The sequence below is a fragment of the Salmo salar genome, chromosome ssa05 (genome assembly GCF_905237065.1).
Source record: "Salmo salar chromosome ssa05, Ssal_v3.1, whole genome shotgun sequence".
NCBI classification, from domain to species: domain Eukaryota; kingdom Metazoa; phylum Chordata; class Actinopteri; order Salmoniformes; family Salmonidae; genus Salmo; species Salmo salar.
The window spans coordinates 55,721,457-55,740,270 of NC_059446.1; the positions used below are offsets into that span (position 1 = coordinate 55,721,457).

Below are 18,814 nucleotides of genomic sequence, written 5' to 3' on the forward strand. Positions count from 1 at the left end.
ATATTGTAACTGCACTAGGGGGAGCCAAACGTGCAAGAGAGACTTCAGGGGCCTCATTGATTTGAGCGAATGTACTTATTTTTTATTTTGTTTGCCTCTAAGGTCTTTTCTATTAGATAGGATTTTACAACACTGCTTGTTCAATATCACAAAATTAAAACAATAGACTTGAGCCATCGGCAAGGAAACCCTTGGCTGCAATTCAATAAATATACTGAACACAGATACAACTGTGTTGAATAGCAGCAAGGAAATCCACAGTTTTCTGTAGCCAGGCCTATTTGCTGGCTACAGAAAACGTCAACATCCTACAACTGCCATTTTCTCTTGCGTTGATGCACATATGGTTATTTTTATAATGCCAGACGTACTGTAGCAGAAGGGCATCCACTGAAATACGAACATGAATGGTCAACAAATATAAATCAGATCAACAAACTAAAAATAGGCTTGTGTTTTCAATAGATACTTTCCTGCTGTATTTTTGTTGATTTGTACATTTTTGTATTTATTTTTGCGATCCATTTGCGACCGTACTGTACCACCAGCATAGACATAGAGTACTGGTTGAGGTTTTTTGCTCTGGTCATCAAGTCTTATCTTTAAGTGGCCTTCAGCAATTGAAACAAGAAAGCGTTCTCCCCAACCCTGTTCCGGCAAAAAAAAGCTGAGGGATGGGGCTGGAGAAATGTAACCACTCTCATATTCATAGACAGAGCAATGGATGCTAAGACTGACCATCCATGATGTCGAATCATAGTTAGAACCATGTTTTGAGGCTATATATTTTGGGTTCTGATGGTACAACAGAACTAAGCTCATGAGGCATTTACAAGTTATATTCTTCAACCATCAGTGGGTACATACAGTACCATTACACAAGTCCAGAAATGGACAAAGCAACTGTAGATTGCCCCTTTAAAGGAAATAGATGTTTATGTATTACCATTGTGCGTTTCTTTATTACCAGGGACTGGTTGGGCAGAGGCCTATCAGCTGTTATGAGGCCATAAGAAAAAAACACATCTTAAACAATAAGCAGCTGAGCTAATGTGTGATCTCCCCCATCCATTGTACTGCTACTACTGTGACATCCTATTGGCTCAGAAGTACTCTACAGTACACATACAAATACAATGTGTATTTCTATGGCTCTACCACACCATGTTGTCTTAGAGATTGACGGTAATGCTCCTCAATTTGTTAAGGGCCTCTAAACAGAATGGAATTTTCAGAATTGTCAATGTCAAGAATTGAGACACAATATATCTTAGGACTCATACTTAAATATCTTAGAATATATCTTAGAATTGTTGCTGCTAGGGATAACACATTAATCTGAGGTCTCTTGAGTGCAATGGCTGAAATCTTTTCGCATCGTGTTTCTGATTGCAAAATCTTAAGAATGGGCAGCAGATATTTGAGTAGCCCCACCACTCACGGTCCAAGACTGTATACACTGTATATCAAGATCAGGATAAACCTGATCTCATTCAGCCAAAAGCCTGATGGATAATTGCTACAACTCCAAGGTCTTGCACGAACTCATTGGAAGATCGGACAGTGACTCAGGGCATGCAGGCACATACACACTGACAGCAGGAGGGTCACAGTGACAGACACAAGAGTCACATTGTATACCCAGGTCTGGCGAGAGAACACAACGTGGCAATCAATGCATGAATCGGCCGCTGTAGACAGTCAACCACCGTGCATTGCCAAGCACGAGACGCCAGCCAGTCAGATTGTACCGTTTTGATAAACAGCGCTCGACTTGCTCACGCCGCACACGGACCACGCTGAGGTTTCCGGGTAATTATGGGGAGAGACTGAGAATAAAGCATTCTAATTACCACATGGCTTCATTTATCAGCACGCCCGACACACACACACACACACACACACACACACACACACACACACACACTGTAAGCACAAATGTCAGGGAAGGCGGCGCTCGTCGTGACAGTCCCTGATTAAACACCCTCCAAGATAGCAGCTTTTCATCGGACACGGTGTGCGCTCCCCTGATTGCCCCCCCATCTTACCTTCATCAGTACCACCAGGGTGCTCTAAATGCCCTGCTAGATCGAGGACTTCTGTCACTGCTGTGAAATGCTGTGTCATTATGTCAAACAGACGACACATATATTAAACCTGGCTTTTCACAATACAATTAGTGTTGGATTGGAGCCTGGATGGGTGGCACACACATGAACAAGGTCTGTATCCCAAATGGCCACATTTTCCCTATGTAGTGCACAACTTTTAATCAGGGACCATAACCCTCTGGTCAAAAGTAGTGCGCTACAGAGCTGTGAAATAGTATTTACCCCATTTCTGATTTTCTAAATGTTTGCATATTTTGATACTGAATGTTATCAGATTTTCAACCAAAACGTAATATTAGATAAAGGGCTCCTTCGATATATTAAGGCAAGTCGTTCAGGTCCTGAGGCAGCAAAGCATCCCCAAACCATCACACTACCACCACCATTCTTGCCATTGGTATGAGGTTCTTACTGTGAAATGCAGTGTTTGGTTTTCGCCAGGCATAATGGGACCCTTCTCATCCAAAAAGTTGACTTAAGTTTGCCCCAAAAAAATCACATGGATGATCATCAAGACTCTTGGAAAAATGTTCTATGGACAGATGAGTTCAAAAACGTTTTGGACGACATGGGTCCCTCATACCAATGGTCAAGCGTGGTGGTGGTAGTGTGATGGTTTGGGGATGCTTTGCTGCCTCAGGACCTGGACGACTTGTCTTAATAGAAGGAGCCATGAATTCTGCTCTGTATCAGAGAATTCTACAGGAGAATGTCGGGCTATCCGTCTGTGAGCTGAAGCTAAGCGCAGCTGGGACATGCAGCAAGACAACGATCCAAAACACACAATCAAGTCTACATGAGAATGGCTATAAAAGCAACAATGGCCTAGTCAAAGTCCAGACCTAATCCCAATTCAGATGTTGTGGCATGACTTGAAACAAGCAGTTCATGCTGAAAAAAGTGGCACAACCAGTTATTGAGTGTAAGGGGGCAAGTACTTTTTCACACAGGGGGGGATTTGGGTGTTGCATAACTTTGTTAATTATTTGTTCACTCAAGTTCCCTTAATCTAATATTAGGTTTTGATTGAAGGTCAAATGTGTACGAGAGTGCATCCATGTATATGTACGTGTGTGTATACGTGCATGTTCGTGTGTGTTATGTTAAAGACAGACTGGAAAGTGTTGAAACTGTCTCCTTGAAGAGACTTGTTTGTCCATCAGACCTCACATCTGAAGTAAGTACAACCAATCATGCCATTTATAGATACTTGTATGGTTGCTTTGCTCTATAAATGGGAACTAACATCTTGCGGGTTTTAACCGCAACTCAAGTTTTTCCTAAACAGTTTTTGTTTTTTGTTTATAGTAACTGTGTAGTTACTAGGGATGATACGTTGTAATTAACTAACTATTCATTCCTTAATTTCTTCATACAATTTGAGTCTGCACTCTACGGTACACATCAACTCCTCGCTTAAGCAACAAACAGAAATGTCATTTTATTCTAAAACGCAGAATTTCTCAAATTACTACACATGTTCAGTTGGCATTGTACTCAAATAGCACAAGGTTTTAGCCATTTTGTTGTACAGGGAGGTTTGCATTTTTATGCTGAAAAGTAAAAAAAAACGTCTGTAAAGACTTAATAAACTCAATGGCATGAACTGGGATTCTTGTGTGAAAACATTGAACATTTTCCTATAGTCAGATAGGCTATGTTAAAATGAATTAGAGGGGACAGTAAATCAGAGAGCTTGATATTTCCCATATGTAATTAACATTCTCCACATGCCGAATGATCCATGTAAAAGGTTGGGTGAGAGGTTTGTATTTTTTAAGTTATTAGTGTATTTAACAAGAAATGGTATTCATCTATTTATCCATAACCCTCATACTTAACCCCAATTTTAAACTTTACTGTGACTACACACCTAACACACAATCAGCAACCCTAGCCTCAGCTTCCAGGCCTCACATCTTAACTCTAAACCTAACTCTAACCCTAAACCGAACTGTAATCTGAGTAAGCTGTTGCATATCAACAGAGTTGCAGTTGAACGTTTTTTTGTTGTTGATAATTTGAGCATCTACAGACAGATCTGTTGTGGACTCTCCAAATAAAGTGTGATCAAAATGGAGAGTCCCCCACCACCCTAAAAAAGGAACATGTGCAACTTCTTACTTATTTCCTGTTTAGTACGAACTGTGGTATGTGACATCAAATACGTTACATTGAGACATTACCATTAAAAGCACAGTTTATTTGAAGCCAAGCTTTTACTCACCATTTGACCAGGAGACATTCGTGTGTGTGTTTGCTGACTAAGGTATGTACAGTGGAACTCTTGATATCATGCTTCTTATGCTATTATCAGGAGCTTTTATGTAAATGTTGGCAAAGTAGACAGACTATGCTTTTATATATTTCACAAGGAAGACATACTAAAACACAAAATACCTGTAAGCCTTTTGAAATCTGTTAAATCTAAGGTAAATATGAAATACTTACCATGTAACTGGAATATAAATATTTGAACATATTTGGGTAAAAACAGTTACCAAGGCATGTGTTCCAGGCATAGTGCACTCATACAGTACTGATTTCTGTTGAGAAGATGGTACTTTTTATGACCTATTTAAGTGGCAGTTAAAAGTTGAATTTTTGCACACTAGACCAATAAAATATACACATTTTCTGAGTAATCAACCTTTTAACATATCCATTTCAGTAACGAGATGGTATAGGTATGTTCTGTTCTGTGTCTGTACTACACTCTGTCTAAATTGTCATGGTTACTGCAAACTCTTAGAGTTTCTTTGTCTTTGGGAATGAGGGTGTGACGTTCTCGTCTAACGGCTGCTATCCAAATGGGCATCTCTGTCTCACCAATCACCCTCGGTAAAATGTTGTTATAGTACCTCTGTAATAATGGGCTGCATTTAAAGTGATGGGTTGTTTTAGGTGAGCATTGTTTATCGTCATTGACCAGGTGAAACTCTCTGTTCCAACCCTGCGCTAACACACCTTACTCAACTAATCAAGGTCTTGGTGAGTAGTTGATCTGTTAAACACGGTGTTAGGGCTTTGCTGGCGGAAAAAAGCTTGTGGACACAGTAGTTCCTCAAAACCAGGGTTGGTGACCACTGCACTAGCACACTAGACCAAATCTCGCTCTGCATACTACACTACACGTCATGTTACATTTCTTATCTTATCTTACTAAAGAAATAAGCTGTCAAGTGAATGAGAAACCTCATGGAACCTCAAACATTTACCCTTACACGAACAGCCACATGTCCAGTGCGTGGTGGTTTCTCATAATGAGCTACTGTACCTCCCAGACCAAAACGCATCCGCTAGACAGCCGTTTTATCAGTTGAGGGTTTACAACACCTTGACCACTCCCCAGCAACACTAGATAAACCTGCAGGTGTATGTCTTGGGACCATTCCCTAGATAACTGAGATGTGTTTTGAACATCTGAAGCCATGTTTCTTCTCTTGTTTATTGTAATTTAGATACCATATACCTTTCTGGAGAACTTAGGCTTCACATGACCCAGTTTTTAATAATTATACCCTTCCTCCAAGGGTGCGTTTTTAGCACAAATTGATTGCAAAAATAGTAAGTGTTGTGTCAGCGTTGGGAAAGAAAATGAGAAGTAGATGATCAGTATCGCCCAAGGAATAGAAAAATAGGATCCAGTTCTCACAAGTCATTGGGCTCCCGAGCGGTGCAGTGGTCTAAGGCACTGCATCTCAGTGCAAGAGGCATCACTACAATCCCTGGTTTGAATCCAGGCTGTATCACATCCGGCCGTGATTGGGAGTCCCATAGGGCGGCTCACAATTGGGCCAGCGTCATCCTAGATAGGCCGTCATTGTAAATAAGATTTTGTTCTTAACTGACTTGCCTAATTAAATAAAGGTTGCATTTAAAAAATACTGACCAATGGAAATGTATGAAGTGTAAAGAGCTATGAGCTGATTAGGTTGATATTTGTGCAAATGTAGATGTAGCCTATACCTGACACACTAAAGAAAATGTAGCCTAGTTGAACTTGACAATATCTACAATTTGATTTTAATTAGATGCTTTTTATTTTATTTTATTTGACCTTTATTTAACCAGGTAGGCAAGTTGAGAACAAGTTCTCATTTACAATTGCGACCTGGCCAAGATAAAGCAAAGCAGTTCGACACATACAACAACACAGAGTTACACATGGAGTAAAACAAACATACAGTCAATAATATAGTAGAAAAATAAGTCTATATACAAAGTGAGCAAATGAGGTGAGATAATGGAGGTCAAGGTAAAAAAGGCCATGGTGGCGAAGTAAATACAATATAGCAAGTAAAACGCTGAAATGGTAGATTTGCAGTGGAAGAAAGTGCAAAGTAGAAATAGAAATAATGGGGTGCAAAGGAGCAAAATAAATAAATAAATACAGTAGGGGAAGAGGTAGTTGTTTGGGCTAAATTATAGATGGGCTATGTACAGGTGCAGTGATCTGTGAGCTGCCCTGACAGCTGGTGCTTAGCTAGTGAGGGAGATGTGTTTCCAGTTTCAGAGATTTTTGTAGTTCGTTCCAGTCATTTGCAGCAGAGAACTGGAAGGAGAGGCGGCCGAAGGAGGAATTGGCTTTGGGGGTGACCAGAGAGATATACCTGCTGGAGCGCGTGCTACGGGTCGGTGCTGCTATGGTGACCAGCGAGCTGAGATAAGGGGGATCTTTACCTAGCAGGGTCTTGTAGATGACCTGGAGCCAGTGGGATTGGCGACGAGTATGAAGCGAGGGCCAGCCAACGAGATCGTACAGGTCCCAGTGGTGGGTAGTATATGGGGCTTTGGTGACCAAACGGATGGCACTGTGATAGACTGCATCCAGTTTATTGAGTAGGGTATTGGAGGCTATTTTGTAAATGACATTGCCGAAGTCGAGGATCGGTAGGATGGTCAGTTTTACGAGGGTATGTTTGGCAGCATGAGTGAAAGATGCTTTGTTGCGAAATAGGAAGCCAATTCTAGATTTAACTTTGGATTGGAGATGTTTGATGTGAGTCTGGAGGAGAGTTTATAGTCTACTAATGCTATCAATATCTGAAATGAAATTCCAACTCATTTAAAAATATCAACACCTGGGGACACATGAACATACACCTTAAAATGCTGCACTCCACATTGCAAAACCATAACAGTCGCATTAATTACCATAACAGAAATACTACAAACATAAATAGTGTCTGAGACCTCTTTCCAGTATTCACGCGACGGTCATCTGTTCAAATCCAGTGCACAATTCAGGCTTTATAAATGACACCTGAAGTGGTGTTCTGTTGTTCAGCTGCCTGTCAATGTGGTAGAGTGTCAGAAGAAGTGGCGCTGCTGTTTGCAAGACACAGACATTTCCTTCACTGAATAAGCGTCAACCCCCAAGCGCTTGCCTTCCTCTGTAATATCAAATGATCATCAGATTTTTATACTCACATTTACTAGTGAGATATATCAAGCTTCACAAGGAGGGCAACATCCACTGATTCCATTAAATGTACGCAAATATATAATCCACTGGATAGTAAATTACACAGAAAGCTATAGCCCCTTGCAATATTTCTCTTTATTTCTCTTTTTTCTAAATGTTTTATGTCAAAGGAATACAAGCCAACAGTAATTCGACCAGAGATTAAAATCTACAAATGTAATGAAATAGTCAAATTTCAAGTTTATTTTTTACAACGAGTTCCAGGTTAATGGGGCAATAACTGTTCAAGACATCTGTGGCTGATGGTAATTACACATTTGACAGTGCAGAGGTCATCCTTCATAACACTGCTAGCCCCAAAATATGTGACTATAAGGGGTTATAGGAACCAAATAACCCCTTACTCTGTAGAAATGAAAATCACTCTTCAAATACCGTCCTCGTGGCTTACCAGCCACTGAACACTTGTGTCGTGATGGGAGTATTATGTTGTTAGTTTGCTCCACCATGAATAGAAGGAAGCTTAGGGGTTCATGCGTGCACTGGATATTAACACTGGGATTAGCCGAGAGGCATCTGGAAAACTCAAGGCTGGGAGGCGCAAACAGACCGCTCCCTTTATTGTTGTGATGGGTACCTCGTTTTGCCACAATTAATGGCTTCACTCCAAAGCACTGTGCCTACATCGGCATGGTCTTCCTAGTTTGGAAAGGGGGCAGGGTTTGCTAACAAGTCGCCTGCTTTAGGACCATTATGACATTGACGTTTGCTCTGTTTCTCTACTGTAGAGAGTCCAACCATAGACTTGCCATAGACTCAAAGAAACTCTTGTTAGACAGAATGCCATGGCTTTGTTAACCAATTGCATCACATCCACTGTAGCTATCCTTGTGACTGAATTCAGCCTTCGTGTGAAATTTTGCATACAAACTAGTGACACTGACAAAAAATGTATTTTATTGCTTCACACCTTCACTGACTAACTCTGCATATCCTGAATTGACCCCAGATTGAGTTCCTGCATTAGCTAACGCAAACATTAGCTCATTGTCTGTGTCCTTCCTCTTTTGCAGAATGCTGTCTGAGAAGGATGTCATGGAAAGATACGGCCACAGCAGCCTGGTGCTCGTGGTCTACATCATCACCTTGCTGATTGGCTTCCCAGCCAATGTTGTGGCCTTTTACACCTTCAGCAAGAAGGTGAGGCAGAAAGCCATGCCCATCGACATCCTGCTCCTCAACCTGACCATCTCGGACCTCATCTTCCTGCTCTTCTTGCCTTTCAAGATCAAAGAGGCGGCGGACTACATGAAATGGAACATGCCCCACTTCCTGTGCCCGTTGACCAGCTTCGTCTTCTACACCACCATCTACAACAGCACCTTCTTTCTGACCGCAATCAGTGTCGAACGCTACCTGGGAGTGGCCTTTCCCATCAAGTACAAACTAAAAAGACGGCCTTTGTACGCCACGGTGGCCAGCGTCCTCTTCTGGGCCATCTCCATGGCGCACATTAGTATTGTCTACATCATGCAATATTACGACCATTCCAACACCACCTGGGCAGAGCCTTTGAAATCGGACGTGTGTTATGAGGAGTTCACCAAGGAGCAGCTGCAGGTCCTGATACCTGTCCGTCTGGAGCTCTTCCTGGTTTTATTCTGTGTACCTTTCTTCATCTGCTGCTTCTGCTACATCAACTTCATCCGGATCCTCTCTCAGCTGCCCAGCATCAACCCCAAGAAATCTCAGCGGGCCATCGGCCTGTCTCTGGGGACCCTGCTGGTGTTTATCGTCTGCTTCGCGCCCTACAACTTGTCACACGTAGTGGGCTTTGTCAACTGGGAGAGTCCCAATTGGCGGGTGGACGCACTCTTGTCCAGTACCGTCAACGCCAGCCTGGACCCCATCATCTTCTACTTCTCCTCATCGGCCCTCAGGTCTACCTTCCACCTCTTCATGAAGAACCTGGTGGAGAGGGTGCAGAACTTGTTCTGCTGCAGTAAGGCTCTCTACTGCCCCCTGTTGTTCTGCTCCAGAACTCAGAAGGACAGCACACCAAGCACCAATGACAGCTCCTTATAGTGTACGTGTCAAACTCATACCACAGAGGACTGAATGTCTGCGGGTTTTCGCTCCTCCCTTGTACTTGATTGATGAATTAAGGTCACTAATTAGTAAATAACTCCCCTCCCCTGGTTGTCTAGGTCTTAATTAAAAAGAAAAAACTAAGACCCGCAGACACTAGCTCCTCCATGGAATGAGTTTGACACCCCTGTTATAGAGTGTAGTCAAGTCTTATGCTACACATGCTAAATGCTAGCCTGTTCAATGTATTTATTGCACTTAGGTTCTAATGGAAAAGACCGAGGACTATGCTATCTGTATCCTATACATTAATCAGTGCCGGTCGGTGCCAATTAGGATGAGGGATGATGATTTTTTTTTTATGAGCATGGCCTTATTTCTATTACAGCATATTGGATGACTGTCATTCATATTCCATTCACCCAGCCCAACGTAACATCGATAGGTTTGGGCTACTGTATGATACTGAAATTTTACCTATACCCATCATGAGTTTGCAACAAACTAGCCAATGAATGAAAATGTACAACATAGGTACAAAGGGTTGAGAGAATTTTGAGTAATCAAGGTGACAGACAGTGACACATTCATTACCACCTTGCACACTCTTGCCTGCATCTAGCTGACCTAGGGTGTAATCATTAGTCCAACAGTTGCAAATGAGAGTTTCTTTTGGACAATTTCAGGTATGTTTATCCCCTTTTTGTTCCATTTGCTTCTGTTTAAGAAAAGTTTTCAACAGAATCGGTGGTATGAATACACCCCTGATCACACGAAAACAGTTCACTTTCGAAGCAGCCATATGAAGACAGCACGATCACTTTGCTCGTTGTTTATATAATTCCTTCTCGCAACTATCTATACGGTTTCCTCCTCTCACCTTTTACCTTTGCTTGTGGAGTTCAGTGCACACCTGTTTGTGACCAGGGGAAAAAAAACTTTCCAAGCCAAACCTTCATATCATGACTACTAACCGCTACATACAGGCTACATCATTGTCACTTCATAGTCAATATAGCTATAGTACATGAACTAATGAGTTAGTAAACCCGGTACAATCATGAGGTACAGTGTACAGTCAGAAAGCAGTTTAACAGTTCCACCGCGGGTCCTGGTGGCAATAAATTAATAAAACCAAAAGCTTACCTAGACTTGGAAGACTTCCAGTGTTGGATAGCCATAGCCAGCTAGCTAACATAGCATCCCTCTCTGTTTGAGCCAGGTGTTTGAGTAGGCTAAGCTAGCTAGCTGCATTCAGCTAGCTAAGTGAAAGTGAAGCTAGTTCTCTCTCTCACTCTCTCTCTCTCTCTGTCTTGCTTCTCTTTAATATTTGAATAAATAAATGTTTTCAAAACTGTTAAACTATTCTCTCTCTCTTTGAGTCAACTATTCACCACATGTTATGCACTGCTGTGCTAGCTAGCTGTATCTTATGCTCTCAGTACTAGATTCATTAACTGATCTTTTGATTGGGTGGACAACATGTCAGTTCATGCTGCAAGAGCTCTGATAGGTTGGAGGATGTCCTCCGGAAGTTGTCCTAATTACTGTGTAAGTCCGGGGACGGGGGTGAGAACCAAGAGCCTCCTCGGTTTTGCAATGTACCTAGAGGAGGACGGAAGCTAGCTGTCCTCTAGCTACACCATGGTGCACTACAGAGTGCTGCTGAGGCTACTGTAGAACTTCATTGTGTCTTTTAATGAATTATTTGGTGCCGTGAATATATTTTGTGAAGTTTTTTCTAAAAATGCTAACTTTTTAAATGTTCCACTATTTTAATTTTATGAAATTTACTGAGGAGGATGGTCCTCCCCTTCCTCATCTGAGGAGCCTCCACTGACATGAATGTATGTGTATTATGCATTTATATGTGTATAAGCATTTGAAGGTTTTATATTATTTCTGTTCCCCTTTATTTAATATGTATTTTTTTTACTGATGACATTAAAATATCTTTTTGCATCATACTTCTGGAAATATTTGAAGTGATGCCGTGCCCCCCTTGAAAATGTTTCACAAAATGGGATACACAAACTTGCATAATACACTCTGATTGTCTGTGTAGCTTTTGATTTTTGTGGATATGTGATTTCGTAATACTTTGAAGGGTTCTTCCAGTAAGTCATCAAAATTATGTAAAACAGGAAGTTGAGTTTCAGGCATATTTACAGTGGACTCCAAAAGTGTGTCTGTAACTTTCTTACTCATCCTTATTCATGATTCATTCAGCACTATCCGTAATCATGGTAGCATCCACATTAATGTAGAAGTGTTGAGAAACATATTCCATTCTCATTTACAATAAAAGTTAATCCAAAATGACACAATACTTAATTTACCATTAATTTCTATTGGGCACAAAATAATTTGAAACACAATCAAAACCAACAGCAAATGCATCCGACAAGTTTGTAGAGTCACAATCTTGATGTAATCATTGCGTGCTAGGAATATGGGACCAAATACTAAACTTTTGACTACACATACTGTATAAGTGAATTAGTCCCAATACTTTTGGTCCCCTAGAATTGGCGGGACAATGTACATAAAGTGCTGGAATTTCTAAACGGTTCACCCCGATATGAATGAAAATACCCTAAAACTAAAGATGACAGTCTGCACTTTAACCTCATAGTCATTATATCATTTCAAATCCAACCCCCCCCCCCAAACAAATAAAAATGTCACTGTCCCAATACCTTTCGAGTTCACTGTATATCAAAATGAATATATTGGTTATTTTACCACTTGCTTTACCCTACCTAATGATTGCCTCTGAATATCTAAAGTAAAGATACAATGCCTTCAGAAAGTATTCATACACCTTGACTTATTCCACATTTTGTTGTTACAGCCTGAATTTGAAATGTCCCACCACCAATCACACTGACAATTATGATACACAAGAAGGACAACTAAATAAATATTTTCACCACATTTGCCAGTATGAGTGGGTATTCTGTTGCGGGATTTTCCACTGCAGTTAGCCTACAGAATGAAAGAATGAACTCTCACCACCACAGTCAATGGTATGGTAGCGAGGGACGAGCTGTAACGGGCTGCTTATAATAGATGTGAATCACTTTTCTTCCTCATGCAGTGTTTTCTTCCTCCTCTTCTCTTTCTCTCTTAATCAAGAGTACCGATAACAGTCTCCATCTATTAACCAATAGAGCAGACAGGCTGGTTCCTCAAAGCCCTAAGACCATCCAGCTTCTATCGCAGGACAGTGTTACTACGGACACCATGTTTGGAGAGCTCTGGTGATCGATATCAGCGGTGTCTATCTAATAATAATTTGCTGTTAACTGCGCTGGATGTTTAGATTATGCCGTAAACAGCGTGGCTGGCTGTAGTCGATAGGAGGTCGGAGCTACAGAGGGAGGAATAAAGTAAAGAAGATCCAGACTCAATTGTCAGACCTGGCAGGATATCCACGGTGGAATAATGTAAGCTTTTCTATTTCTATTTCTATTTTGGCAACTTCAAAAAGTATCTACAATAAATTCAAGTCAAGTTAGTTTTTTCGTCATAAACACATGATATATTGTAAGCCTACATGGAGTACAAAGTGAATGAAATGTTTACTTGCAGGTTCACCTCTCGACAATGCAACATCAATAGACAAAATAAGTAAGTGAATACAAAGAGTAGTACAAATAAAAAAATTGTAATTTAGCAAAAATATAATACAGAAGGAACTCAAACAAATTGAAGTCGGAATTTTACAAGACTGGGAAATTGTGCGATACGCAATGTCAATAATAAATAGACATCGTGCAATAATAATAAATAGTATTCCAGTAGCAGCAGTCATGGAGTTTGTGTGTGTGTGTGTGTGTGTGTGTGTGTGTGTGTGTGTGTGGAAAGTAGTTTGGGGGTGAGGGTGCTGAGATTTTTAAATATTTTGTAAAAATCTTAACATTTTTTTATTCAGATTTTCAGGGGGCACCCTCAGCACCCCTACCTCCCATGACTATGTACATTACCATTCAAAAGTTTGGACACACTTACTCATTCAAGGGTTTAACTTTATTTTTTATATTTTCTACATTGTAGAATAATAGTGAAGACATCAAAAATATGAAATAACACATATGGAATCATGTAGTGAACAAAAAACAAATTATTTCAGACTCTTCAAAGTAGCCACCATTTGCCTTGATGACAGCTTTGCACACTCTTGGCATTCTCTCAACCAGCTTCATGAGGTAGTCACCTGGAATGCATTTCAATTAACAGGTGTGTCTTGTTAAAAGTGTATTTGTTGAATTTCTTTCCTTCTTAATGCGTTGGAGCCAATCAGTTGTGTTGTGACAAGGTAGTGTTGGTATACAGAAGATAGCCCTATTTGGTAAAAGAACAAGTCCATATTATGTCAAGAACAGCTCAAATAAGCAAAGGGAAATAACAGTCCTTCATTACATTAAGATATGAAGGTCAGTCAATGCGAAAAATGTCAAGAACTTTGAAAGTTTCTTGAAGTACAGTCGCAAAAACCATCAAGCACTATGATTAAACTGGCTCTCATGAGGACCGCCACAGGAAAGGAAGACCAAGAGTTACCTCTGCTGCAGAGGATAAGTTCATTACAGTTACCAGCCTCAGAAATTGCAACCCAAATAAAAGCTTCACAGAGTTCAAATAACAGACACATCTCAACATCAACTTTTCAGAGGAGACTGTGTGAATCAGGCCTTCATGGTCTAATTGCTGCAAAGACACCACTACTAAAGGACACCAATAATAAGAAGAGACTTGCTTGGGCAAAAAAACATGAGCAATGGACATTAGATCGGTGGAAATCTGCCTTTGGTTTCAACTGCCGTGTCTTTGTGAGACGCAGAGTAGGTGAACGGATGATCTCCGCATGTATGGTTACCACTGTGAAGCATGGAGGAGGAGGTGTTATGGTGTGGGGGTGCTTTGCTGGTGACACTGTCAGTGATTTATTTAGAATTCAAGGCACACTTAACCAGCATGGCTACCACATCATTCTGCACCGATAAGCCATCCCATCTGGTTTGCGCTTAGTGGGACTACCATTTGTTTTCAACAGGACAATGATCCTTAACACACCTCCAGGCTGTGTAAGTGCTAGGTGACCAATGAAGGAGAGTGATGGAGTGCTGCATCAGATGACCTGACCTTCACAATCACCCTACCTCAACCCAATTGAGATGGTTTGGGATGAGTTGGACCGCAGAGTGAAGGAAAAGCAGCCAACAAGTGCTCAGCATACATGGGAACTCCTTCAAGACTGCTGGAAAAGCATTTCAGGTGACTACCTCATGAAGCTGGTTGAGAGAATGCCAAGAGTGTGCCAAGCTGTCATTAAGGCAAAGGGTGGCTACTTTGAAGGATCTCAAATATTAAATATATTTTGATTTGTTTAACACTTTTTTGCTTACTACATGATTCCATATGTGTTATTTCATAGTTTTGATGTCTTCACTATTAATCTACAATGTATTAAATAGTAAAAATAAAAACCCTTGAATGGTACTGTATGTGTGTGCGTTTGAGCTTATGTGTAAGCATTTGTGAGTGTGTAAGCATGTGTGGTAAGGTGCAGAGAGTCAGTGTAAGAGACTGTTGGTGTTCTAGCGGTCATCCCAGTCACAGTGGAACGGAATACTGTAGCTATCTATGGTAGAAAAAGTACAAAACAATGTGAAGAGTAGGTAAAGAGGTCAGTGAGTTGTTTGACTTGCTGGCAATCCTCCACTGTCATCATATCTGCCAGTAAAAGTTTGAGTGAGGAATTTCCCATACGTACAGTATACTAGCTAGTCATTGGTCAATACAAGGAGGTAATGTTGGTTTAATTGTTTCCTACGCTCATGGCTTATTATACTGTCCTTTATTTGATGCTGGAAGTACATGGAGGGTAAGATAATACAATTCAGTTCAGTGCAGACATGCTATGATAACTCTCTCGAATACTTGACTCGAGTAGCGACAGCCTTACGGCACAAGGCTGGTGAACAAGACTATAGTAAGGGCTACTTGGTTGTGGTAGAATGAGTTCTAGCTCTTTCTTAATTGTGAGTGTTGTGTTCATGACTTCCCTTTGATGATGTCAGAGATTGTTTAATCCATTGTTGACCTATTGGAGATGTTTAAGAACAGGAAATGAAAACACTGTTGTACTAACAAGGATAAAGAATGGTAGCAGCTAAGACCATGCATTACCCCTTTGTGGACGTAAGCGCCAATATATTTACGTGCCGTTCTGTGTTTGCGCGTATAAGAAGTACAGGCGTCCATCCAATGATAAGACAATATTATAACGACGACACAAGAAGCAATAATGTTGTGTTGAGACTGTTTGTATACAGAACCATGTGCCAGACACACACATCCTGAGTCATCACATTAAACAAAACCCAGATGCTCATCAACTCTAAAGATATACAGTCAGTTCCCAACAGACACTGACCATATTGCCTTTCCGTGTGTTTGGTTTTATTGCAGTTATTTTGCATGAAATTCACATTAATCTGAACTCTATTTCATCTGCTAGTATTGTATTGTGATTATTGAGCACACGGATGTTGTTTCAATTACACCCTCCACTTGACATACTTAAAAGGGGTGAGTAGTGAGTAAGAAACGGCATAAACAGTATTGTGGCGTGTGGTAATCTCTTTCTATCCTCTCTTGCCATCAGAGTCTTGGAGCCTATGAAGAGATGATGAGTTGGTTTTATTGTCAGGGACAGGAAAACCACGCTGTCTAACCGGGTTTGTTCCAGGCTGTTGACCCAATAAGCAGCCTTCACCTCTGAAGCCTCAGACTGTCTGACAGATCAAGCCCATTACACTGCAACGTTTTCATCCCCCCCAGACTGCACTGAGATGATGTGACAGATCTTGCTCCCTGTGCCTTCCAGTGACTGTACCCACCGCCGAGGCCATCATGCAGGAGTACCACACTGCGCTGTGTCTGTCCGTCTACCTTGTCACCTTTTTGATGGGCCTCCCGGCCAACGCTGTGGCCTTCTACACCTTCAGCAAGAAGGTAAGGCAAAAACCCACACCCATCGACATCCTGCTCCTCAACCTGACCATCTCAGACCTCCTCTTCCTCCTCTTCCTGCCCTTCAAGATGCAGGAAGTCACGGACAATATGACCTGGAGTCTACCCTACATCCTCTGTCCTTTATCCGGCTTCTTCTTCTACATGACCATCTACGTCAGCACCTTTTTCCTGACAGCGGTCAGTGTGGAGCGCTACCTGGGCGTGGCCTTCCCCATCCAGCACTCGCTGAAGCGCCGGCCCCTGTATGCCGTGGTGGCCAGTGTATTTATCTGGATCTTCTCCGTCCTCCACCTGAGCATCGTCATCATCATGTCCTACTACAACCCACCGCAAGACTCCCTCAGTTCCACAACCAACTCGTCCAACATCTACGAATTCTCCAACGTCTCCATTAGTGACGGCGACAACGTCGTGTCTTCCAGGAATGTGTGCTATGAGGATTTCAGCGAGAAGCAACTGGCGATCCTCCTGCCTGTGCGTCTGGAGCTCTGCCTGGTTCTATTCTGTGTACCTTTCCTCATCTGCAGCTTCTGCTACATCAACTTCATCCGCATCCTCTCCGGCCTGCCCCACATTGGGCGTCGCAGACGCCTCCGTGCTATCGGCCTGGCTCTGGGGACACTGCTGGTGTTTGCCTTCTGCTTCGGCCCCTACAACGTCTCCCACATTGTGGGCTTTATAACCAGGAAGAACCCCGACTGGAGGGACATGACCTTGCTCTGCAGCACCTTCAACGCCTGCCTGGACCCCTTCATCTTCTACTTCTCCTCCTCGGCCGTCAGAGGGACCCTAGGGAGTATGCTGCAAGGGGCCAGAATCAAGCTGGCCAAGTGTCACATCCACTGGTCCCCTTGGAAGGGAATGAGTGAGCCTCAGATAGATAAGGGACCCAAACAAGCAGAGATGAACGCTATCTGAAGCTAATTGAATAGGGCCTGTATTAACTGAAATGAGATGTTGTGCTCCCCATGCCTAGAGGCAGGATATGAGTGCTCTGATGTTTATGTTTTTTTTTTTTACATGTGAGACGGGAGAGACTTTCATTTACTGTATATGCGTCTCTGTTTGATCATTGGCGGGCAAACTTCCTACTTAGATTAGAGACAGGATATGGGAGATACGGAGCCTGCCTTCCTCCTGAGAGACACAAAACAAGGGCTCACAATAGGGAGTTACTGCCTTGCTGCAGTTAGCTGGAATCAAGTGCAGTCATTGCCAATTATGTATTATAAGTACACACCTACTGTGACAGTGCATTAAATAAGTTTGAGAGTACATTTGTTGTATTGGGTTGCCTGACAAGATTGGAAAACAGAACAGAAAATGATCATTGATTAGCAGCTAAAGTGTTTATTTCAACATTGTTGAAAATTGTATTTCACAAGGTTGAAGCCCATTTACACAACTAGGAGCAGTTATGGTGATGTCAACTGTAGAGAACAACAGCTCTAACATCTGAGAGACACATCAGAACAACATCTCTCAGCACTGAGAGATAAGCATCTCAAACAAGTGTCACAGAAGTATCGCATATGGTTGAAAAGGAACGATGATGCAGTATGCACTGTGTGCTAGCTATTCAATTGAATTTGAGCACTGAGCAGTTGGTGTGTGTATCTCTCTCTCTGTGTGTGTGTGTGTGTGTGTGTGTGTGTGTGTGCGCGTGTGTGTGTGTGTGTGTGTGTGTGTGTGTGTGTGTGTGTGTGTGTGTGTGTGTGTGTGTGTGTGTGTGTGTGTGTGTGTGTGTGTGTGTGTGTGTTTGTTTGTGCATGCATGAGCACACATGCGTAAGTGAGGGATTTTGTGTGTACTTGTGATTCATTGTGTCCATAGATTACTATTATTGGCTTTGTGAAATGAATGTGGACTCACTGTCCCATTTTTGTATACACCTCTAACATGTGGGACCTTCATTGTTTGATTCTGGGACCAAATAAAGATATTTATGTTGAAATAAAAGCACGTTCATTTCGTGAATTACAGGAACAAAAATACTACAATAGTTGAACAGCATTGAATTGGTTACACAATTACAAGCAAAACGTTTGGCAATGGCATACTTGAACATAATCAGGTTGTTGTGGAACACTGGTTCTTGCTACTGTTTTGGAGTCATAACATGTATAACATGATGACCATCCCT

The 18,814-nt window shown here is 41.7% G+C and overlaps 2 protein-coding genes across 2 annotated transcripts; both read left to right on the top strand.

The window, feature by feature from the left end:
* Positions 1 to 4,251: 4,251 nt before the first annotated feature.
* On the top strand, positions 4,252 to 10,953 carry LOC106605185 (free fatty acid receptor 2). The gene is made up of 2 exons (XM_014200566.2): positions 4,252 to 4,380; positions 8,613 to 10,953. The coding sequence occupies exon 2, from the start codon at positions 8,614 to 8,616 to the stop codon at positions 9,622 to 9,624; it is 1,011 nt and encodes a 336-aa protein (XP_014056041.1). The 5' UTR covers positions 4,252 to 4,380; position 8,613; the 3' UTR covers positions 9,625 to 10,953.
* Positions 10,954 to 12,671: 1,718 nt separating this feature from the next.
* On the top strand, positions 12,672 to 18,593 carry LOC106605186 (free fatty acid receptor 2). The gene is made up of 2 exons (XM_014200567.2): positions 12,672 to 13,076; positions 16,301 to 18,593. The coding sequence occupies exon 2, from the start codon at positions 16,549 to 16,551 to the stop codon at positions 17,587 to 17,589; it is 1,041 nt and encodes a 346-aa protein (XP_014056042.1). The 5' UTR covers positions 12,672 to 13,076; positions 16,301 to 16,548; the 3' UTR covers positions 17,590 to 18,593.
* The last annotated feature ends 221 nt before the right edge of the window (positions 18,594 to 18,814 follow it).

Bases quoted from the DNA above. Each gene is read 5' to 3' on its own strand.
- LOC106605185 (XM_014200566.2), top strand. From the start codon at position 8,614: ATGCTGTCTGAGAAGGATGTCATGGAAAGATACGGCCACAGCAGCCTG.
- LOC106605186 (XM_014200567.2), top strand. From the start codon at position 16,549: ATGCAGGAGTACCACACTGCGCTGTGTCTGTCCGTCTACCTTGTCACC.